At 42.3% G+C, this 24,749-nt stretch overlaps 1 protein-coding gene and 1 long non-coding RNA gene across 4 annotated transcripts in view; one reads left to right on the top strand and one right to left on the bottom strand.

Moving 5' to 3' along the window:
- LOC120919217 overlaps positions 1 to 24,749 on the bottom strand; it is a 200,794-nt gene that overhangs the window by 9,441 nt on the left and 166,604 nt on the right. For all 3 annotated transcript variants that reach the window (XR_005744536.1, XR_005744534.1, XR_005744535.1), the window contains one exon: positions 9,065 to 9,190. This is a non-coding gene — a long non-coding RNA (uncharacterized LOC120919217). The remainder of the gene's footprint in view (positions 1 to 9,064; positions 9,191 to 24,749) is intronic.
- The window catches only part of LOC120919216 (cadherin-like protein 26), a 106,461-nt gene that overhangs the window by 40,188 nt on the left and 41,524 nt on the right, over positions 1 to 24,749 (top strand). Inside the window, exons 4-8 of the mRNA XM_040331270.1 lie at positions 11,687 to 11,836; positions 14,075 to 14,219; positions 17,769 to 17,935; positions 19,410 to 19,541; positions 21,198 to 21,383. Of these exons, the coding sequence (XP_040187204.1) occupies positions 11,687 to 11,836; positions 14,075 to 14,219; positions 17,769 to 17,935; positions 19,410 to 19,541; positions 21,198 to 21,383 (780 nt within the window). The remainder of the gene's footprint in view (positions 1 to 11,686; positions 11,837 to 14,074; positions 14,220 to 17,768; positions 17,936 to 19,409; positions 19,542 to 21,197; positions 21,384 to 24,749) is intronic.

Genomic DNA, 24,749 nt, shown 5'->3' with positions numbered 1-24,749 from the left:
GCGTAGTTGGAGACAGCAAACAGAATCAGGAACCAGAAGGGATGTCAGGCAGGCAAGTTTTTAACAAAAACACAGCAAAGAACCCTCAGATATGTTGACTAAGGCGAAGGAATGTGAGAATGAACCAGGCAGTTTAAATAGCCAGAAGGGGTTGGCTGACGAGCAGGAAATGATCACCAGGTGAGGCACTGTGGAACGATGAGCCCAGCCCTAACACAAGATTCCAGTTTGAGAAAGAAACAAAAAACCCTCTTCGGGAAAGGGAAGATTCCTTCCATACTCCACAGGTTGTTAAAGTGGTCGTAAAGTCACGCAACCCCTCTGTAACAAAAAGATATGCTACATCTGTGTTTAAAAAAAAATTATGCAGTAAAATACCTTATTTGAGAGCGCCGCTGTGCACTCACAAGACTTCAGCTTTCTGAGGACTATAGATTTCCTATTGACGTCAAACCAACATAAGGCATTTTGCTGCATCATTTTTAAAACACAGATAATGCACAGTTTATTTCTCTGTAACAGAGGGGCTTCCAGGATTTGGGATTCGTGATTTTACAGAAAAGGGGAGGGACGGGAGTAGATGGCTGACACACAGACTCCTGAGCTGACAGGCAGGGAGGGAGGGGGAGAGACTGTGGGCACGTAAACTGATCACAGTAATCATGGATCAGCAACCACTAAAGCCGGTACACTCTACAATTTTTTTTTGTGCAATCCAGTAGGGTGGCCCCCCACCAGAACACTCTGATCAGCCCTCTCTGCCATTGGCGGAGAACACTGATCAGTAGTTGGTCGGCTGCTGGTTTTCCAGCATGCACGTCCGACCGAAGCAGGTTTTTCTTTTGGTTACAACCACTTTAAAGCTGAAGGCCACCAATATACTGAAAATGAAAAATCACACCCTAACCCTCCCCCTGCACTGCCAATAGTTAATGGCTTAATTCATAAAATACTTACCTTACTCCTCACTTCCACAGCAGGCGGTGCTCTTCTCTACTTCCCAGCCCAGCACAATGAAATTCAAAAACACATGACTGCACATACTCATACATGCAGTTTGTTATAAATGAGTCCTAAGAGTCCCTTCCAACGCATATTAAAATCACTTTTAAACCACACAAGCATGCTGTATTTTTCCACACTGTATCACAACACACATCACATCAGCATTGTGGCAATTACAGGTCACACAGGAAACAATCGTTTTCTAGTTGCCCTTGCAGTAACTGGCATTGCAGTGCAGTCCAGTGCAGACAAATTCCAGTTACTGTACATCGTGTGAACAAGTCCTTCAAAGTATAAGAAACTCTTCAGCATCAACCAAAACATGTGCATTCTGGGTGAACACACAAATTATTATTAGGCATATTAAATACCTGTAAAACCCTCCCTTGTGTAGACATACCCAGAGACTGACGCTGGGCATGACCATCTTTGCTCCTTCTGCTGTCAATCACAGTCAGTGAGCCAATAAGAAGAGAGAAGCTTGGGAGCGCGCTTGCTTGGGTGCCCCCCATTGTAAGCCGCTTGCTCTGGGGGCACTCAACAGGAGAGAGGGGCCAGAAGCGCCGACGGGGGACCCGAGAAAAGGAGGTTTAGGGCTGCTCTGTATAAAATCACTGCACAGAGCAGACAAGGAGGACATGTTTGTTATTTTTTTGTTTGTTTTTTAAATTGCCTTTAATATCACTTCAAGCAAAGGAAAAAACACTCCAACTATGACTTTAAAAAAAAAAAAGCCTGTCACTAAAAAAATAATGCAAAGTACAGAAAAATTAAGTATTTTAATGTTTTGGTATGGTTCATGGCCAACTGGACAGTTAATGGTTTGTGTGCAACAGTACAGAAGACCCCCTCCAAGCCAGTCTTTTCTCGGGCAAACAATAGGCTGTTATTACAGCCAAATGAAGCAAATAACCCTTTCTTTAAAAGAAGGGCTGGTGTTGTCCCTGTAAAATTCTTGTTCCTGGAAAGGTTGGCTCTGAAAAAGTTACCAGTCCGGTAAGGGGTGGCACATTGTCCAGCTTCTGACCTGGGGAACTGGTAAAGGGGCTTTTGTACTAAAATGTAAAAAACAAATAAAACTAAACTAATTAAAAGAAACCCTTACACACACTGTCGGTAAAGCTAGTTTTATGTGGGACAAAAAACAAACAAAAAAAAAAAACATGAACGTATCACTTCAGGACGCGCCAAGCCACCTAGCCGGATCTTGGCCCCTGTTATGCTATAAGCTGATCTTGACTGTCCCCTGACAGTTTGTTTATTTAATCTGATTTATCTTACCCTTTGCATGTTTAAAATTATACTATAATTTATAAGTACACAATTGGTACTTCTTAAATTATCTTATTTCATTATTATTCTATTTTATATATTATATTATGTCTTATACTTGTTTTATATTTCCTTTTACACAATTGTAGAGAAGATAAAAAAGTTATAAATATACACAACTACTTAATTTAAAATTTGTATAACCAATATGTATTATATTGTGCAATCTTCAATAAACCCCCCCAAAAAAAAAAAAAATAAACCTCCATAGGCGTCCTTTTAAAAACAATTAACGGTTACCAAGTTAGAGTTAAACAGGAGGTCATGTGTTAGAATTATTTATTTTGCTCCGACGATCGCGGCGATACCTCGTATGTGTGATTTGAACACCATTTACATATGTGGGTGAGACTTACATGTGCGTTTTTCTTTGCTGCGCAAGCTCGCGGGGACGGGGGTGCTTTACATTTTTTTCCTTATTTATTATCTTTTTTTACATGGTCTCTTGCTGCCACAAGGAATGTAAATATCCCTTGTGACAGTAATAGGTGGTGACAGGTACTCTTTATGAAGGGATAAGGGGTCTAAAAGACCCCAAATCCCTCCTTTACACATCAAAGTATTCAGATCGCCAAAAACAGCATTTTTTTTTAAATCGCCACAATTAGCAGTAAAGTAAACCGTAAACCGTTGCAAAGTTGCTTCCATGTTTACACATAGAAGCAACACAACACATGGAAGCAACACAACACATGGAAGTTTACACAGGAAGCCGTTTCCGGCTTCCTTCCAGTCTCATTGTATCGGACAGAAGTTGCAGATCGTGGCTCAGGTCTCTCGGTGGGATGAGAGGCCTGAGAAGAGCGTTGGAAGGCGGCAGAAGGAGGGGACGTCCCCTCCTGCTCCTCCGGGATAACAACCGAGCGGCTTTTAGTTGCATCGGTTGTTATCCCTGAAGAGCTGACCGCCTGCTCTAAAAAACGGTATCAGGATTATGCATGCATCATCCCATTATAACCCCTTAAATCCGAGGCCACATATGTGCGTACGGTCGGTGCCAAGGGGGTAATTACTTTTCAAACAAATCACCATGAACTATAATGATTACTAGAACTAGTACTAGAACTAGTGATTGGAACCAGCATTAGAGATTTGTAGCAGAGAATGACCGCAGCTACAAAGTTGCCAGTCTGAGTCTGACAGGACCCTTTTAGGCTAGAGCTGCATTAGCAATTCATAGCAGCTTTATCACACAACTAAAATTATTAGTGATTTCTTGTAGTAGCAATCCTGCACAAACAACTGGAGCATTGTGCAATCCTGAGGCCCCGTACACACGACCGAGTTTCTCGGCAGAATTCAGCCAGAAACTCGGTCGGAGCTGGATTCTGGCGAGAAACTCGGTCGTGTGTACACTTTTCAGCGAGGAAGCCGAGGAGGAACTCGTCGGGCCGAAAAGAGAACATGTTCTGTCAATGGGAAAAGTCGGCCCGCCAAGTTCCTCAGCGGCTTCCACACTGAACTCGACGAGGAACTCGATGTGTTTGGCACGTCGAGTTCCTCGTCGTGTGTACGGGGCCTGAGAGACTAGAGCTGAACTCCAGCCAAAAAACAAAAAAAGAATATCCTATTAAAAACAAAAAGCAGCACCTGCTGTCACCTTTAATCCAGAAATCTCCCCACAGTATTTTTTTCTGCTGCTAGATGTCCTCAGTCTGATAGCTATTCAACCCATTTCCTCTGAGCCCAGATTATCCTGGACCCTCCCAACTGTGTGACTAGACAGTAAAATGAGAAGCAGCACAATGATAAGCTCATCTCTACAGTAGATCAGCCTGTTTGTGAGCACATCACTTTGACATTTCCCCGTCCCTTCACAGCTCCCGGGGGAAGAATAGTGGACCTCTTGGTAGGCTCTATTGGGGTACCATATACACGACTATATATGATTTTTTCAAGTACTTTGCAGCCTGACCACCATGATGTGAGTTGACAAGCATCTTGCATTTAACCATACTCCCCTGTGCCTCTCCTGAAGAAGCATCGAGATTAGTTGCACAGTTGCTGCAGATTGATGGTATCTCTATAGCATTTGTAGGTCCTACCAAAAAGTTTTTTTCATGTGATACACTATTTATGCATTGATGTATGTGGTTTTTAGATATATGTGAATACATTTTTCATATATTTTGTTTGAGGTGTGACTCTTTAAAAGTCCCGTGGGCTAAATATTTGTTGTGTGCATACTACTTTTGGACTGAGACACTACCTCTATCCATTTCAGATCAGCTCCTTTTGTATGTCTATCTACAGTAGATCACTCTGCTCTCTCCTCCCAGCATGCTTCTTTGCACCTGAACTGATTTCCTTCTTCTGCTTCTTCCTCTCACACGCCAGCTCTGCTGTACAGACACAGACAAGGCTGCAAGAACAATGCTTGCATTTCAAAATACATGTAATGATGTATTAACCACTTGCCGACCAGCCGTCATCATACTGCGGCAGGTCGGCACGATCCGGCCAACCGTCATAGCTGTATGTCGGCTCCTTTAAGCGCAAAAGCAGGCGCGCTTGTGCCCGCTGCACTGCGAGGGTGCCAATGGTTACAATGACCGCCGGCCACGCACGCGTGTGTCACACATCCTAATAGCTAGGAACCACGATCTGTCATCTCCTATAGTGAGTCCCCTCCCCCCACAGTTAGAACACACACTAGGGAACACAGTTAACCCCTTGATCGCCCCTTAGTGTTAACCCCTTCCTGCCAGTGACATATTCTACAATAATCAGTGCATTTTTTTATAGCACTGATCGCTGTGTCAATCCACCCAAAAATTTGTCAAAAGTGTCCGATGTGTCCGCCATAATGTTACAGTCCCGATAAAAAAAAATCGCAGGTCGCTGCCATCACTAGTAAAAAGTAAATAAATAATAAAAATGCCATAAATCTATCCCCTATTTTGTAGACGCTATAGCTTTTGCGCAAACCAATCAATACACACTTATTGCAATTTTTTATTCCAAATATATGTAGAACAATACATGTCGGCCTAAACTAAGGAAAAAAAAATGTTTTAATAATAATTGGGGATATTTATTATAGCAAACAAGTACAATATTTTGTGTTTTTTTTTTTTTTTTTTAAATTAGAGCTCTTTTTTGTTTATAGCACAAAAAACAAACAAAAAAACGCAGAGGTGATCAAATACCACCAAAAATTTGTGGGAAAAAAGGATGTTAATTTTGTTTGGGTACAGCTTTGCATGACCTTGCAATTGTCAGTTAAAGCGCCGTAGTGCCGTATTGCAAAAAAAGGCCTTGTTCATTGAGCAGCCAAACCTTCCCGGGGCTGAAATGGTTAAGATTACAAAGCTGCATTCATTTGTGTCTTTTCTATCTGCTTAGGGTTTAGCTTTTTCCATTTGTGTGGTCTATTCAATTGACAGACATTTGTTCCATCTGTTTAAAGTGATCAATTGCTACTGGTCTCGATTAACGGGCAGTGATTTTAGCAGGGAGACTAAGCTATTAAATATCCCGTTTACAGCTCTAGCCTAAACCAGTGGGAAAACACTGGGCTGAGATAAAAAACCCATTTATTTGCTAGTGAATCTTTACCAAAGACAAAGAATGAATAACTGTCCTGCGGTACAGCAAACATCATAAAATAACTGCTTCTACTTGCACCGTGCCTTTACAGACATCCCGATAAAAGGAGCTTTGTGGTTCTACGATAACATACCACCTCAGTTAAAATCACATCCTCTACTAGGTACCACACTCTGTATATGTTCACAAGTCTGTGCACAGGTTTCCCTCTCTATCCGAGACTTCCCCTCATTTCCTATTCTAGGGAACCCATTATTTTCTCCTGGCCTTAGATCTCATACGTTCAAGACCCTACACCAATCGGGCCTTGGTCAAGCGTCCCATTGATTTTGTGGCAGAACAATGGCCTTCTAAAGCCTCGTTGACAAGCAACACAGGCACCTTCAATCTCCCCTTTTGAAATGCCCTCCAATTACACAATACCCCCATCAGGGTTGCCAGGCTCAGTAAAACCAGGGACAGTATGTAAAAATCTTTGTTTTTTTTTACATCTGTCCCTGATATGTCCGAAACCGACATGCTTTTGATGTGAAAATCCTGAGATTTTAGCTGCCCCGCCTCTGCACTGCCTCCTGGCGTGGTGGTCATCTGTAAGCCCATGGGCCTCATAATCTTCTATTGCCCGGGGGCCCCATGAGTTGTCAGTCCACCCCTGCTTTTGATGAATACTGTTCGGATGATGGAACCCTGGCGCAAGTTTTATACTGAGCACTCCCTCCGTACAACCACCCCTATCTTGTATGAGAAAATGGGAAACGGAGTTAAAAATTGTACATTTACATAGGACCAATAACAAAACATTATTTGATTTTCTTTAAAATTGTCAGTCGGCACAAAAATTCAAGAAGCCAACTTTAAAAGTTTTGACGGATATGTTACACAAATGCTATCCCAATACAACGGACCATTGCTTGAGATGCCAGGAGGGAAGAGGAACGCTGCTCCACATGTTTTGGTCCTGCTCTAAGCTAATGCACTTTTGGGCAGAAGTCTGAAAAATTACTCAAATTCACGAGAATACAAGATTCCTGATCATCCAGCCTTCTTCGTGTCACACGTTTTAACCATTCCCGCAACAATAACTCTGTTATGCGCAGTACAGGTTTACTATAAATCATATGATCACAAATCAAACTGTAGCTTCACCAAATGCTTGTGTGCTGAGATATACTCTTTGGAACAGAGTTTTTAACAAACGCCTAACAAACATGTTCCTTACATTCCAAGTCTGTGACGCGTTAAAGTGTATCTAAATCCAAGAACAAAAAGGTTATGCTTTGCAGCTTACCAGTCCTCGGATGTGGTGGCTGCAATCGTTTTTGTTGGGCTCCCCCCCCCTTATTTATACCTGGCGATCCTGCCAATAACATACTTTCTGTGCTAGGGAGACAACACTGTGTTTATGTAATGGTCGTGGTTTCACCCTAGACTGCATATTACTTTGGACTACAACACCTTTCCCTCTCCAAATCTCCATAACATAGCAGGAGATGTTCTTTTAACTTCTAGAGGTAATCCAAGCAAGGTTGCCAAGACTCCTTGGCAGAAGCACTGTGTTAGATCAATTCTGATTTAAAAAAAAAAATTTTGTGTACATATACATGTGTTATTTCCCTGCCCCCAACCCAGTCTGTGTCACTAGGGTTGCCACCCCATCCCTTTAAAACCGAACACATATTACACATGCTGATGGCTTATTAAAGAGGTAATTAAACATACTTGGTGCCTTCTCTTCATCAAATTGGCCTCAGAACCTGAGTAACTCATATGTATTCCTGTTTAAAGGGGTGAGGTGGCAACCCTACGTGTCACAGATGTTGGGTTTCAAGGTCAGTGTGACAGGGCCCAGGGCAAAGCTGCTGAATACTCTGCTGTATCATTTGGGGTTTACCCAGTAGAGGCTCCAGTGTGAAGGAAGGTCAGTTAGTCTAGAGTCCTGCCGCTCCATAACATCACCACGCACCCCACCCCCTATCCAAGCCCTTGTTAACCTTGTCCAACTCCCGAGTCCTGCCTGATGAGCCCAGCCTGCAGTTCCAAAGGGCGGCCACTTGTTCACCTGCAGATACTAGACTGGGAGCCTGTAGCAGCCTGGCAAGTGCCTGGGGTGCCCTATTGCCATTTCCGGCCTGCCTGACACCCCCCCACAATGTGTGGCACCCATGGGCAGACTCCCCCCCATTCCCTGTTGGTATACCACTAAATGGAAGCAAGTTAAATCAAAAGAGATGTTTATTTCTAGGGTTTGCGTACTCTAAGCTCCGATATATAATGTATCACACAGGCCACCCCTCATAATCTGTGAAAAACAGAAACAAAAAAAGATGTTAACAAGAGTTAACATCTTAAAACTAAAGAACGCACACAAAAAGCCTTTGGCATTGATAGGGGTTTTAATGGGATTTTTCAATAGTACAACTTGTTCTGAACATACACTGCTGTAGATTCCCACACTATGAATGGGTCAAGTGCAGTTAATTACGAGGGATGGGACATTAACAAGCAATGCAATACAATTACATACATGCTGTGTAGCTAAATGCCCCTGGAAGATATGCAGCGTACACACGTTTTTCGGGTTGTAAAAAATTACGTTTTTAATGGTCTAGAAAAAACAAAGTTTTTTTCAACCCGATCATTAAAACGGCCTTGATTACACACAATCGTAAAAAAAAAATGCTCTAGCAAAGCGCGGTGACGTACAACACGTACAACGGCACTATAAAGGGGAAGTTCCATTCAGATGGCGCCACCCTTTGGGCTGCTTTTGTGTTAGTAAAAGACGATTCGCGATTTTTAGTCTGTTACAGCGTTATTCCATTACGAACGCTAGTTTTTACTAGAACAAGCGCTCCCATCTCATAACTTGCTTCTGAGCATGGGCGTTTTTTTCACGTCGTTAAAGCCCACACACGACCATCTTTTACGACGTTAAAAACAGCGTGAAAAATTAGGAGCGTGTTCGAAATTTTTAATGGACATTTTTTACATCGTGAAAAATGCTCTGGAGCCCACACACGATCGTTTTTAATGACATAAAAAAAAACCGAAAAACGGTTGTGTGTACGCGGCATTAGACAAAAAAAGTGTTACAGTATGTGCACACTAACACCCGATTACAGCCATGTGCCATGATCCTTGAGTACAGATTACTGGTACTGAACAAACCTATACTTACAATTAACAGATGGTATCTATGATGGATATTCATATTCTGTGCTGACACACCTCAAAACAGCCTACAGCTTTGTACAGAACACCTGCTGCTTGTTGTAAATCACCTTTCATGCGGTTTCACTTGATCCTAAATGTAAAAGAAAGAAAAAAGAACTAAGCATGCTAAATTACTACCTTGTTACACATATCTTAAGTTTGAAGCTAATTCCACTTTCAATGCCCTCATCTTTATGCTGTTAAAATGTTGATTGCTGCCTTTGTGTTTGTGCAAACATCACTAATTATTTTTACAGTGGATATATTCCAGTTATGCTAACAATGTACGATACTTGGGCAGGACCGTAAAAAAAACAAAAAAAAACAATAAAGGAGTACATACATACTGTTCTGCAATATAAAAATATGTACAAAAAGAAAGAATGTTTTTACAGATGAAACAAAACTGCAGACCTTTGCTGGATGACCGGTTTAAAGGCATGCCACTGAAAGCTCATTGGCTAGTTAGTTAGTAATAAGCAATTCTGTAATTGCGAGCTGGTGTAAAGCAAATATGGCATGCGGTTTGGGCTTATACTTGTTATACACTACCGGTGAGACCATCAGTACAAGCCACTTGGCAACCAGCCGCTGCAGTATACTGCGGCAGGATGGCTTGGCTGCGCAAATCGCCGTAGGTATACGTCGGACTCGTACACAGCAATCTGTGGATGTGCGCGCGTACCAATTGGCCAGCGGGGAAGCCAATCACCCACGATCGTTCCCCGCAGAGACAGAACGGGGATCTGCCATAGTAAACAAGGTAGATCTTATTTCTGTCGGAGGATGACACACAGATCCTGTCTTTCTGCTATGCAGGAAGACAGATCTGTGTGTTTCAGGCAGCCCATTCCCTATACAGTTAGTAAACACGCTTAACCCCTTCATTGTCTCTGATGTTAACCCCTTCCCTGCCAGTGCCATTAGTAAAAAGTCAGTGCATATTTTTAGCGCTGATCACTGTAATAATGCCACTGGTTCCCAAAAAAATTACAAAAATGTCAGTTGGGTGTCCGATCATTTCATCGCAATGTCGCAGATCACCGCCATTTTTAGTATAAAAAAAAACAATACCATAAATCTATCTCCTATTTTGTAGACGCTATAACTTTTGCGCAAACCAATCAATATACGCTTATTGTTTTTTTTTTTTTGCAGCAGAATACAAATTGGCCTAAACTGAGAAAGAAATTCAATTTAGATTTTTTTTTTATTGGGTGTGTTTTATAGTAGAAAATAAAAAATAGATTTTTTTTCTAAATTGTCGCTCTTTTTTTATTTTTAGCGCCAAAAATAAAAAACGCAGAGGTGATCAAATACCACCAAAAGAAAGCTTTTTTTGTGGGGAAAAAAGGACATACATTTTGTTTGGGTACAATGATGCGCAATTGTCAGTTAAAGCAGTGCCATAGCACAAAAGATGGCCTGGTCAGGAAGGGGGCAAATCCTTCCAGGGCTGAAGTGTTTAAAGGGGTTGTAAAGTCAAAAGGGTTTTTATCTGAATACATTCTATGCATTCAGATAAAAAGCCTTCTGTGTGCAGCAGCCCCCCTCATACTTACCTGAGCCCATCTCTATCAAGCGATGTTGCAGGGGTTATGTCGGCTGCCAGAGACTCTCCCTCCTCATTGGCTGAGATGGCAGCTTGGCGCCATTGGCTCTCAATGCTGTCAAATTCAGTAAAGCAATGAGGAGAGAAAGGGGGCGGGTCAAGGCTCCGTGACTAAATAAACATATGGAGCTGCGACTCGGCTCGGGTGCCCCCATAGCAAGCTGCTTGCTGTGGGGTCATTCGACAGGAGGAAGGGGCCAGGAGCACCTAAGAGGGACCCGAGAAGAGGAAGATCTGGGCTGCTCTGTGCAAAACCAATATATTTTAGCATTTTGACATTAAAGCACTGGGTCAAAGTAAATAAGTGGACGTTGCTTGTAGAGCAATAAAGAACACGATTTACAGTATGTTGCTCATACTCAGGTACGTTGAACACCTAAAAATCCCCCAAAAATTCTGGGCGATTTGAATTCATAGTTAAAATGAACTGCGGGAATAAATTCTAAGGGCAGATTCAGACTTGGGTGTTTTTTTGCAGTATGTCAATGCACATGCGTTAACAGGAGTTTTGGTACGCATTACGTGAATTGCCTTAAGACAGCTCATTAATTATCAATGGACTACTAATGTACCACAATGCAGGTTTTTTTAAACCATACATGCTCTGTGACAGGTGCATTCGGTGCCACTCACAATGAATGACATCACACAAGGGTGAGTGTGTCACGTGCTGTATTAATGAACTTTAATGAATGCATTGCCACTATGCACAAGGGTGAATGGCCTCTAAAAAAAGCAGAAAAAATTATTGAAAAAAGGTTAATCGAACTTATAAATATAGAAAATATAGAAGTACACCAAGTAATGACTTTATGAATATAATCATGCTTGACGTGGATTTCGGTTAATGGGCCCTGCTGCCCCCAGGCCGTACTGGAGAGTTGCATATGCCTTGTGGGCAAGCTTGGCAAGTGCAGAATAATTAAGGTATTTTACTTCTGCTTTTGCTTAAATCTTGTGACTGTTATCTGACAGGTGCAGTTGGAGGAAGAATTTCAGCTGCAGTACAAGCTGCAAGGGAAAGGAGTAGACGAGGATCCCAAAGGACTTTTCCATATCAACGAAGACACTGGATCAATTTACGTTCATCAGAAAATTGACTATGAACAAACCTCTCTGTTTCAGGTAAGTCATTTGCTTTTATTAGGCGACGAAAAGAACATCATAATAGTTTTTTTGTTTTTAAATTTGGATTTCGTAGTGGAGGGTTTCACTTTAAGACCTCATGCACACGGGGCATTTGTCCATCTCTCCTAGACGCCTTTTCTCTGGTAAGCAGCGTTTTGTCAGAAATAAAAAAAAAAAAGCTTGACGCTTATAAACGTGTCATTTCAGTGGCCAGAATAAATGATTCTGCCCAATTAAATTTATTCTGGCTACTGAAATAAATTAATGCTCAAGTGCTTGAGACACCTAGCATTAGCTCACATTCAGATGCATGTACAAGTATCAAGTGTTTTTTCCTGCCAAAATGCTACCACCCCTAGACATGCTGGTAGTGTTTATTTCTGCCTCTTAAGTGCTTATGTGCATGAACACATAGGGCCGGTTCACACTGGTGTGACATGTGCTCCGACTGAGAGCATAAGTCACATGGCATGTAAACATCAATGATTCCCATTGAGAGCCGTCTTAACTGGTCCGACTTGTGTCAGCCGACTTTGGAAAAGGTTCCTGCACTACTTTGGTCGGACTTCGGTCTCAAACAGCCCATAGAATTGAATGCAAGTAGCATCCAAGTCAGATTAGCATCTTACCTGATCCGACTTGTGACATGCGAATTGTGCTCAGAGGTAAAGTTAGCAATGCAAAATGTATTGGAAAAAAAACAACATAGCCCCCCCTCCAAATCTATACCAAACCCTTATCTGAGCATGCAGCCTGAGCCCCCCCCCGAACCATACTAGGCCACATGCCCCCAACATGGCTGGGTAAGGTGCTTTGGGGCAGAGCCCCCACCCCAAAAGCACCTTGCTGATGGGGACAAGGGTCTCTTCCCCACACTTACCCATTCACCCCAAAAAAAATTGTGTACTGTAACAAAAAACAGGAGGCAGTTTTTAAAAAGTCCTTTATTAAAAATTATTAGTGTCCCTTGATGTAGATCCAACATCAATCACGGGGTCTTCCTCTGCCACAATAAAAAAAAAAAAAAAGGATTCCAATAAGCCTCCTGCCCGCAGGCCCCAACAACCACAGCCCAGGGTTTTGGAAAAGAGACCCTTGTCCCTGTCAACATGGGGACAAGGTGCTTTGGGGTGGGGGGCCCCAAAGCAACCCCCTCACTTGGCCTGCCAGGCTGCATGCTCGGATAAGGGTCTAGTATTGATGGGGGGGGGGGCGTGTTTTTTTGTAAATTTGGTGTGGAAATCCATACCAGACCCAAGTCGCAGTCATCTCAAGTTGGATCCTGTTCATGAAAGTTGGATCGATGTTGGACCAAAAAGTCGCAGGGCAAAGTCGGAAGTTGTATGACTTTTGTGTCGGAGCAGTATGAACCTGGCCATTAGGGGATATTTATAAACTGGTCCATGTCATGGAGCGCTCAACAATGGCTAGGAATTCCAGGAGTTGTGCCATCATCGATAGACTCCCATGGCACAGCCATTGTTGGTGCTCCCGCCTATTCCCTGCATCCAATGCTTAATGACATAGAAGAGCTGAGCTGACGGATCTTGTGACCAGATCAGCCACAAAAAAAAAATTAATAATATAGAACTTAACCCAAGGTAGGCAGGGGAAGAATGAATTCCACTTTAAAAAGATTGATTTAACTAGATCCTTTCTGCCATTGCTACAAAAGAAAGAATCACTTTGAATGCTGTGGCACAGTGCAGAAAGTCAGGCAGATGTACCGGCAGACACAACTGATCCAACATCCACCTGGAATAATCTCTCAACTGATGGGTCTATAAATACACACGCTCCAATTGGCAGAGCATGCTTGTTTATGCTATGGAGAGTGACAGCATGAGAATATGAATCTTAAAAACAACGTGGAACCTTTATCTTGTTATCAAAAGATTCAGGAAGAGGTTGGATAAAACCACAGGTGAAGAATAGTTTTCATAAACCTGTGCACAGGAGCTAGTACCAGCGTTTGTTTTCTGCCACGCTAAGCACCGACTGTACTTTTTTGCTTCGTATGAAGAAAATATCGCGCGGATTTAAGTTTTAGCGCCCCAATTAAAAGCGATCATCTTTCTAACAGATAATTGCTTGCAACTTTCCATCTGGTGTAGTCTCTGTTCTCGACAGCTGCCACGTTATACCTCACCACTGCTACTGCCTTTGACAAGCTTGCTTAAACTGTGCTGCCTGCCAAAGTTCTCAGCAACTTTTTCTTTTTTTGTTTACATGCAGTGGAAGTTCAACGCCATCAACAAAACTACCAGGAAAGTGGGTACAAGACTCGGCATTCATCTGAAGATCCTGGACATCAATGATAATGCCCCAGAGTTCAAAAACAAGACTTTTCACGCCTCTGTTAATGAAAGCGCTGTGCAAGGTACAGTATGGATAGAAGACTCGATGTACCATCTGCTCGCTGCTGTCAGGTCAGCTCATTTGCTCTCCTCGGCTTGCTGCTAATTGCACAGCTAGGCACAAATTGCTATCTGATGTAATGGTAATAAACTGTGCCTGTCAGGACTATACATCAGCTTATTTGCTCTTGGAAGAAAAAAAATGTCTTTATATTTTCCTAATAGCAGTGAGTAAATAAACACCTAGTCTACATATTAAAGGAAAACACAATTTTTCTTCAACTGTATGAGGCATATTTATTAACCACTTAAAGACTGGAAGATTTCCCCCCCTTAATGACCAGGCCATTTTTTGCAAAACATCACTGCGTCGCTTTAACTGATAATTGCGTGGTCATGTGACGCTGTACCCAAACAGAAATAATGTTCTATTTGTGGGGAAAAAATGACCTTTTTTTGGTGGTCACCTCTGCAGTTTCTATTTTTTGGGCTATTAGCAGAAAAATACAAAACAATATTTTACACTTTTTGCTTTAATAAATATCCCAAAAAAAGCCAATATGTATACTTCTACAGAATTGTGGTAAAAAAAAATAAGCGTATAACGATTGGTTTGCGCAAAAGTTATAGCATGGTGATGATCAACGATTTTTAGCGGGACTGCGACGGACACATCGGACACCTTTGACACTTTTTTGGGACCAGTGACATTTATACAGCGATCAGTGCTATAAAATGCACGAATTACTGTATAAATTACACTGATAGGGAAGGGGTTAATACGGGGGCGATCACAGGGTTAAAGTGGTGTTCTGCCCCCCAAAAAATGTAATAAAAAACAGCAGCTACACATACTGCAGCTGCTGGCTTTTAATAAATGGACGCTCACCTGTCCTGGAGTCCAGCGATGTCGGCACCAGCAGCTGATGTTTCCATCTGCTGTCGGGTGCTGCCGCCGCCATTGCGGATAAAAGTACCCAGTAGTGTAGCCTTTCGGCTTCACGCCGGGAACCCTAATGTGCATGCACAAGGCCCGCTCCTCTCTCCTACTGGCCCGATGGCCGGGAGATGGAGGATGGAGCCCCCGCGCTGACGTCACAGTCCGCGGCACGGATCCCCAGAAGTGGAAAAGGATACCTGTCAAAGACAGATATCCTGTCCCCCTTCCCCCCGAAAGGTGACAATTGTGGCACCGAAGGGGGGGAGGAATCCGATGAGTGGAAGTTCCACTTTTGGGTGGAACTCCACTTTAAGTGTTCCCTAGGAGGTGTTTCTAACTGTGGGGGGAGGGGACTGATCACTAGGAACAGCATATCTCTCTCTACTTCCCTGACAAAACGGTGATCTATCGGTTTACATTGACATATCCCCGCTCTGGCTCTCTTTCCCTTGATCGTGGGTGGCCAGCGGACATCTCGGTCACCGGCCAAGCGCATACATTTCCCAGCCGTGCAGCGCATGCATGCCTGCTATAACTGTTTAAAGGGCCAACGTACAGATACAGCGATTTGCGGAAACGAGCCGACCTGTCGCAGTATAATGATGGTGGCTGGTTGGCAAGTGGTTAAATATCAATCGGTTTATATTTTCCTACTAGACGTTTCTAGTAGACAAAATGGAGTACAGTAGAAAATAAATAGGATAACATGAAAGAAAATAAATAGGATAACATGATAACACAAATCGCATCTTCTAAAACCAGGTCAGCTGATGTACCTGCTTTACTTTCCATTTCACAATTCAAAATGCAGCCTAGGCAGTGGTATAGCTCCAGTGAAAGGAATGTTAAATACATATCTTAAAGTAGAACTATAGGTATTTTTCCCCCCATTTTGGACAGAGTAATGGAGGATTATATCCCCTGTCAAATTTTGTTTTGCCCATCTGTGTTCCATTGGGGAGATTTGCCTTGTCCCATAGCCAAAACAGGAAGTGAGAAGAGATCCCTGCTGAAGGAATCCCTTACCCCCAGGTCACCAGAACTAGTGTCCCCATTGGAAGGTTTCCCCTCAATTATTTTTTTGGAGACAACCCAAAATTTGGGATTTTTTTTACTTTGCTTTCAATGATGATGGTAAACAGGACAAATAGAGAGGATGAATCTCCCTAACCGCAACACAGACAGCAATAAAAACCTAATAGGTATTGTAATCTATCACCATTTTACCAAAAAATCCAGGACATACTGTGAATACTTTCCAGATGCACTGTATAACGACTATTCATGTGTTTGATAATGAAAATTGATGATCTCTGATGATACATGACCAAACAAGGGCGTGCACGGGGAAGCACCTGTCCATAAATTGAATAACTTCCCTGCACATCTCTGGCACTCTAGATTTTTAATGTGTGCAATAACTGTCCTGAGAAGGGGGAGGGGGCAGTGGAGGGGGGAAGAGTTGGGTAAAGGGGTGCCGAAAAGCTTGGCATCCTTTTGGTGGGATGTAATCTGAGGATCTAGCAAGTTAGACAGAAAGGACTCGAGATCCAGAGATTGTCTTGAAGTTTGCAGCCGCACCACTAGGTAGAAGCAATAGAACGGAGAGATATTACGATTTAGAACATGATAGCAAGTAACCAATTCCAAAAGCTGCACCTGTAAAATGTATTTTATTATTGACAATTTTAGGCAAAAGTATTGTCAATAACAGAATGAGCAATATTCAAGTTAAACTAGTGTATGGATTGTTACGGTTCTGCTTCTAGAACAAGCTTCTATAACCTTGTAAGAAATGTTAGTAGCAACAAAAACATAAACGTGTTTGAATAGAAGTAGGGTTTATTGGGACCCCAGAGGCCCAAAAAATCCAAGAGGGTAGGTAGGGGCCCCTACCTACCCTCTTGGCTTTTTTGGGCCTCTGGGGTCCCAATAAACCCTACTTCTATTCAAACTTATGCTTAGGATGATGGTACTATAATTTTTTGTTTATTTTATTCTTTACACTGAGAGGCTTTCATACAATCAAAAACATAAACGTAATAATAATAGGTTGCCACTCTTTTTTACAATACAATGACCAAGCAATTAAAGCAAAGAGAAATAAAACACAAACATTGACTTTTAGTTCCTTTGGCAATTTGTGTCTAGTTATCTGCATAGCAAAAATGCTAGTTATAATAGTAGGCTGAAGAAATAATTAACCACTACGAGCTGACAGTATTAACTGCAATATCAAGATAAAGAACCCAAAAGTAAAAGCAGAATTGCTGTACCCACTTACACAGCATGTATAAAGTAACTATTTACCAAACAAATCTTTTTCAGATTCTTTTTAAATCCATCAAGTCTTGGAGGAAAAACCTGTTGTTTAAAAAGTACAACTAGGGGGCTAAATATTCATTCTTTCATCTGCATATAGCATATATTTATGTTCAGAAAATATCCAGTGGCCATTTTAATATTAATCTTTTTTCTCATACCAAGCATGGCTGTGGAATTTCACAGCTAGGCATAAAAAGCAGCAGAATGAATAGTCATTAGTGCCACTGATGGCCTTGTGTGTCTGCTGGTTTTGGGGCCTGAGGACTGGTATGTTTCCCTTCATAACAAAGAGATATGTCTGTTTTAGGTAATACAGTCTTCACATTGCTGGCTTACGACAAGGACAGCGAAAACAGTCCCAACTCACTGGTTAGCTATTTTATCCTGTCTCAGACGCCCACCGACCCGAATGTGGAGTTCACCGTAGACCAGGACAAGGGGTTCATCTCATTCAAGGGTTGTCTAAGTTATGAGGTACGGCACCACAGACGCAGCTTGTCATTTCACAGCACTGCCGAACTGTTTATTATAAAACCTTTAATAACTATAATCTTTAAATCATTGTAAAATGAAATGGTTTTAGGAAAACCACAGTGTGCATGGGTCTCCTATTTAGTAACATGGGAGGATCTTCATCTTTCAGCCCAGGTTCACACTGGGTGCGATTTCATTCGATTTGAGATGCGATTTCGAAAGTGAAATCGCATCTCAAATGCCGCCAATTGTCGGCAATGGCGCCGTCCTAATCCGTGCGACGCCGCATCTGCGGCGCTGCACCGATTTCAAAAAGTAGTTCTTGTACTACTTTTTGCGATTTCGGGCCGCGATTTACATAGACATCTGTGCAGAAACCTGCACAGATGTCTCTTAAATCGCGGCCGAAATCGGGACTGCCGGCGGGAGTGAAATCGTGCGAGTTCAGCTGAACTCGCACGGCTTCACTCCCGCAGCCCAGTGTGAACCAGGGCTTAGAGTCAATTGGTGCTAGATCCCTGCCCCCTGTTTGCAAAGTTTGGAAATCTGAAATCCAGCAAAAATATATGGTTTTCCATATAGTCTTTTTTAGAGTTTGCAGCACCAGTTTTCTCCGGCAAGTGGCACAGCAGAGAAACTCTGGAATACATTCTGTGAGAGGAGGGTCCTTTCTGTGCCTTTATAGTGAAAAAAAGTCACAAACACCTCCACACAGGCTGACCTTTGAATCAAAAGTTTAATTTAACAGCATTACTTGCCTTTTTAAGACCAAGTATTGGCAGCCTAGACGAGGGGTCTCCAAGATTTCTAAACCGATTCCCAGTTTGTCCTTTTGGGGGGCCGGACTGTAGCCAGCAGAAGTGGAAATTTTCCTGGCATCAATGGGTGTAAACATTGTTACCTTTAGTATTAGTGGGAGGAATAGTACCCCATTGTTGGTATCATTGGGAGGAATGGTGCCCCATCGTTGGTGTCCGTGGGAGAAATGGTTAACTATTGTTGTTAGTTGGCAGAATAGTGTCTCATATCAATGGGAGGAATATGCCCCAAGAGCTGGACAAAGGCAAGCAAAGGGCCACATCTGGCCCACGGGCTGCAGTTTGGAGACCACTGGTCTAGACAATCAGTTTTCCAGATGGCTGTATACCGCTAAAAGGTGAAATAAGAGCAGGCACCATAGGTCAGCTTATGTTACCTTTGATAGCTAGAAATGCCTCTGATCCAGGTTTGACTTTTTAACTATACTTTTTATTTTATAACCAAGGAGATAACCTGTGCCACGAGAGTGTCTCAGCCACCAAAAACGGTACCCTCATTGAGGGGGTGGTGGGCGTGGCTTAGCCCACGGCAGGGGAAGGTCCAAATTTTTAAAACAAAGTGAAACTAGCTTCACAGCAGAGCACATAAAAGCCTAAAAGGCTTAAAATAAATGTTATCATGCAGTAATCGATTGTTTCCATAAAATCTCTTTCAGACTAATAGGAGGTACAGGCTGATGATTGAAGCAAAAGACAAAGGTGTGCAGATACAGCTGAGCAGCACCTGCGAGGTCCATGTGACTGTGTTAGATAGAAACACCAACGCTCCAATATTTTCATCACCATCTGTACGTACTTAAAAAAACAAAGATGTGGATCGCTGTGCTAGAATCAACCTGTGTGTCTGATTAATCAATGTTGATTGCATTTACAACATGTTTCACAGCATGACTGTAGACTAACACAGTAATTTTATTAATGAACAACAGAATAGTCATTTTGCTTCCTCCAGCGTTACATTGATTTTTAATTTCCTTTCCGCTTTGGGCAGTGAGCAGTTAAACAAAGGCCATTATAACCTGGTTCTGTTTTTTCCCCCTTCTTAATGGTTAGCGTAAGCCAGACTTTATGTTTTTATGTGCAAACTGACTGCATTAAAAAAAAAAGGTGTGTAAAAATGAGGATCTAAAAACAAATACCTGTAGATTTGGGATGCTACAGTATATGTAGAGATTGAAAGTCAATCTATTTTTACTCTGATCAAAGCTATAATGTTTATATATATTGGGTCCAATACCTTAAAATTTGAGAAAGCAACCAATCAAAATCATTGTATACATTTTCCCATAAAATGAAAGGTAATTATAAAATGAAAGCTTGATAAGTTGTGGATGACAAGTTTTTCTCTTTTGCTACTGTAAATTTTGTTTTCTCCAATTTGATTGCATCAGCCTCACAGTCACCACAAAAGAAATGTTTTTTTTTTGGTTACAAATGTTTATGAACTTCTTATTAGCGAAACACATTCATATTGTGTCAGATGCGTGTGCTCGCTTAGCTAGCTAGCCTTATGCTGTGTACACACGATCATTTTCGGCATGAAAAAAACTTAATTTAATTTTTTTTTTATTTAAAATTATCGTGTGGGCTTCACATAATTTTTCGGCTTCCGAAAAACGACAACATTTTTTTTCGAGCATGCTGCATTTTTTAAAGACGTTTTAAACTTTGTCGTTTTTCGGGTTGTAAAAAATGATCGTGTGTGGGTAAAACGACGTTAAAAACCAGCGCATGCTCAGAAGCAAGTTATGAGATGGGAGTGCTCGTTCTAGTAAAACTACTGTTCATAATGGAGTAAGCACATTCATCACACTGTAACAGACAGAAAAGCGCGAATCGTCTTTTACTAACACGGAATCAGCTAAAGCAGCCCCAAGGGTGGCGTCATCCGCATGGAACTTCCTCTTTATAGTGCCGTCGTACGTCACCACACTTTGCTAGAGCATTTTTTTTTAAAAACGATGGTGTGTGGGCAATGATGAAGTTGGAAAAACTTTGTTTTTCCTACATGCCGAAAAACGTCTTTTTTTTCATGCTGAAAAATGATCGTGTGTACGCGACATTAGAACTGGAGAAATAAGAAAAAGAAGAATATGAAAGAGAGGAGGCACTTTCACATAATATTAGAAAAATATTCTGCATATTTCTCTAATCCCCTTATGCTGAGCACATTTGTTTTGTACATAATTCAGATGCTTCATTTAAGGATAGATATCACAGTTTTAGGGCTGCAAGGTATGTTCACCACGTGCAAATAGGGTTTCTTTGCTTTTTTGTGTAGAGCTACCACAGATGTCACCAGTTTCCAGATAAATGTATTATTGCACAGAGTGATTTATTGTATTTTGTTTGAACAACCCAAATGTCTGTTCCTCCATTTAGTCCAGTTAACACATGTCTCTACTTAGAATTTCCAGTTTGTAAAGAGTTTTTCCTCACAACAGCTACAGACCTCCATACCGGAACATGAAGCCAATTTGACCATCTTGAGATTTGGAGTAACTGACAGTGATACACCATTTACTTCGGGGTGGAGAGCCGTGTACTCCATTATTGAAGGAAACAATGATGATAACTATGAGATAACAACTGACCCGCAAACAAATGAAGGCATTCTTACTGTGGTGAAGGTAATTTTAAAACTAGAAAATTCTGTGTGGACTGTGAAAATGTGAAATAGACTATCTCCAGAGGTGGTTCTGTCCAGCTCTCTAGATTGCTTTAAAAAAGGCCTGGATTATTTCTTCTTAAATGTACATAATATAACTGGATACTAATATTTATAGATAAAGTTGATTCAGGGAATATCCGATTGCCTCTTGGGGGATCAGGAAGGAATTAATTTCCTTGCTGGAGTAAATTGGCTCATGCCTGGCTGTATTTTGTTTGCCTTCCTCCTCAACTGTGGGTATAGGATTGCGTATATGTTTTTTCTTCTTTTTTTCCCCTTTTATTGGTGGAACTAGATGGACTTGTGTCTTTTTTCAACCAGACTAACTATGTAACCATTTCTTGTATATATAAAACAGTTCGCTCATATTCGGCAGAGCAAGTCACAAATTTACAAAAAGGTTTAGGTAGGCTGGGTTCACACTGGAGCAAATTGGATGTGAATTTCTCTGCATCAAATTCGCAATGACAGGAGATTGTGACTAGGGATGAGCTCTGGCGTGTTCGCACACTCCACGTGCAGAGCCCGCCAAGAAGTCGGCACTGCGCTGCACTAATCACAAGCAGTGAGACATTTCCCGATGCGTGGCTACAGAGATGGGGACAATGTCTCACTGCCTGTGATTAACGCAGCGCAGTGCCGACAACCTGGCGGGCTCTGCATGTGTAGTGTGGGAACACCCCGGAGCTCATCCCTAATTGGGACCGGCTCTTTGTGATCTCCATGGTGGCTGCAGAGCGGCTTGCACAGGAGTCCTGGGGCCTTTCAGGGCCGAATTCAGACGTTCGTCCCTGAAATGGAGAACAGGGATGCACTGCATCCGGCAGCAGTGTGAACCCAGCCTCAAAAAAAGGAGTGTGGCAGAAATGTACTAAGTGTAAAAAAACTTGCTGCCTGGGTCCAAGAATTAAATGCTGACACCCCCCCAAAAAAAGCAAAACAAATTAAAAAATACGCCCACCAAAAGGCCCACACATGCATTATTTTATATCATGATAATTATTAAACTAAAGTAAAAATTTATCAGCAAGTCAGATTTACATGCAAAAGCACCTCGTCTATAGGCAAAATGATATAACATACCATTATGTTAAATTCCAAGGGCCGGGCTAGGGCAGTATAGGGGCAGGCTAGGGTAGTATAGGGCAGCCCTCAGATTTGCCAGACAAAGTACCCTGAGCCTGGGTGAGAGAGGATGAGGACGGCTTGGTCATCCTTTCTACCAAGTCTTCGGCATGTTGCGGCTCAACACGGCCAGCTGCCGAAAACAAGGACGAGCATGTCCAACGGCCACGTGCTGATGAGGATGCACCGTGTCCATGACCAGCACTGTTGCCTCTAGACGCAGAGCCTGCTTGCCCTTGTGACTCTCTGCCTCTCCTTGTTGTCCTTCCAGACATACTAATGGCCTGCAGATGACAAAAGGCAGTACACACACCTCGTAGCTTTAGGTGCAAACTGCAGAGGACACGGGCAGTACACACCAAGTAGCTTTAGGTGCAAACTACAGAGGACACAGGCAATACACCACGTAAGAATACTGCAGCTAGCACAATCAACTGCCTGCCAGTAAATTAGGAATAGCTGATCTAGCTAAACTATACAGTGTATACATATATGTACAACACCTGGGATGCATATATATCCTCTACACACTGTAAATTTAACTAACTAGCCTGCCTGCTCTATCTACCTAGAAAAAATTACACTCTCTCTCTCTGTCTGTCTTTAACCACCGCCGCAACACACTACACACGGCCGACCTGCAGGTGGCCTTTTATAGTGTGGGGCGTGTACTAAACCCCCTGAGCCATAATTGGCCAAAGCCACCCTGGCTTTGGCCAATTATGGCTCTCCGTTTTTTGCACGCTGTGATTGGCCAAGCATGCGGGTCATAGTGCATGCTTGGCCAATCATCAGCCAGCAATGCACTGCGATGCCGCAGTGATTTATGGGCCGTGACGCGCCACTCGAATTTGGCGTGAACGGCCCGTAACGTTCGTATTTCGACGAACGGTCGAACATACGATGTTCGAGTCGAACATGGGTTCGACTCGAACACAAAGTTCATCCCTAATGGCTAGTAGCTCAGGATTTTAAATTTTGAGCCCTGGTATAGGGACAGGCTAGAGTAGTATAGGGGCAGGCTAGGGTTGTATAATGGCAAAAAGGGGAGAAAAAGAAAGCAACAAAAAGCAAGGAAAGAGGCGCCTCTAAGTGTAGATGTTTAACATAATTTAATATATAAAAGAGTACAGGCAACTCACATTTTAGAAGTTAAAAATAGGCATTGTACATATTTCTTTAGAGGTGGTCATCAGTTCTGTCACTTGTGGTCCTTCTTCTGCTGGGCACTGTGCTGAGCAAAGCTGTCCTTCACCGCTGTAGGGTGTTGAATCCGGCGGCGGTGGGGAAGAGAGCTTGTAAGCCAGGCAAACAGAGTGGAGATGTTGTAGCAGTAGGATGGCACTGGTGACGTCACTGGTGCCATCCTACTGCTACAACATCTCCACTCTGTTTGCCTGGCTTACAAGCTCTCTTCCCCACCGCCGCCGGATTCAACACCCTACAGCGGTGAAGGACAGCTTCGCTCAGCACAGTGCCCAGCAGAAGAAGGACCACAAGTGACAGAACTGATGACCACCTCTAAAGAAATATGTACAATGCCTATTTTTAACTTCTAAAATGTGAGTTGCCTGTACTGTTTTATATATTAAATTATGTTAAACATCTACACTTAGAGGCGCCTCTTTCCTTGCTTTTTGTTACAGTCTCGGAACATGGTTTCTGTTCTTCAATGATGGCAGCCCTAAGGTAATAGTTGTGACCCCTGCAAAGACTTTTATCCGTCCATTCCTGGACTCCCCCATCCCCCCACCCCCCCGCCTGGAGCATTGGACTCTTTCTGTATTGTGCAAATCTCATGCACATTATTTATTTATTTATATATATTTTACATATATATTTATTTATTTATAACCACTATCACTGTTGCATATTTTTATAATATTAAGGAATCGTTGTATTCGGATCTTGCACATTTTTCTCCTTGTATAGAGAAAAAGAAAGCACCGCCTAAGTGCAGTATTAAAATAATTTTAATGGCAAGGTATGCAATCACACTTACAAGAGGTAAGAAGGTAAAAGGCTCATCTGTGTTTAGGAGTCCCTGGGGAGTTCTTTAGGGCCGGATCCAGTTCCTATGTTAGGCTGTGTAGCTGTATAGCTTAAGCTTGGTCTGGAGCACGTCATGTGTGCTTGGGTGTTTAACAGCCGGTGTTATGCCGCGTACATGTTGGTAAAAGTCCAACAGAATTTTTTCATT

The sequence above is a fragment of the Rana temporaria genome, chromosome 12 (assembly GCF_905171775.1).
Source record: "Rana temporaria chromosome 12, aRanTem1.1, whole genome shotgun sequence".
Classification (NCBI taxonomy): Eukaryota; Metazoa; Chordata; class Amphibia; order Anura; family Ranidae; genus Rana; species Rana temporaria.
Note: the sequence above shows the minus strand (reverse complement) of the source record. Positions and strands in the feature narration are given on the sequence as shown.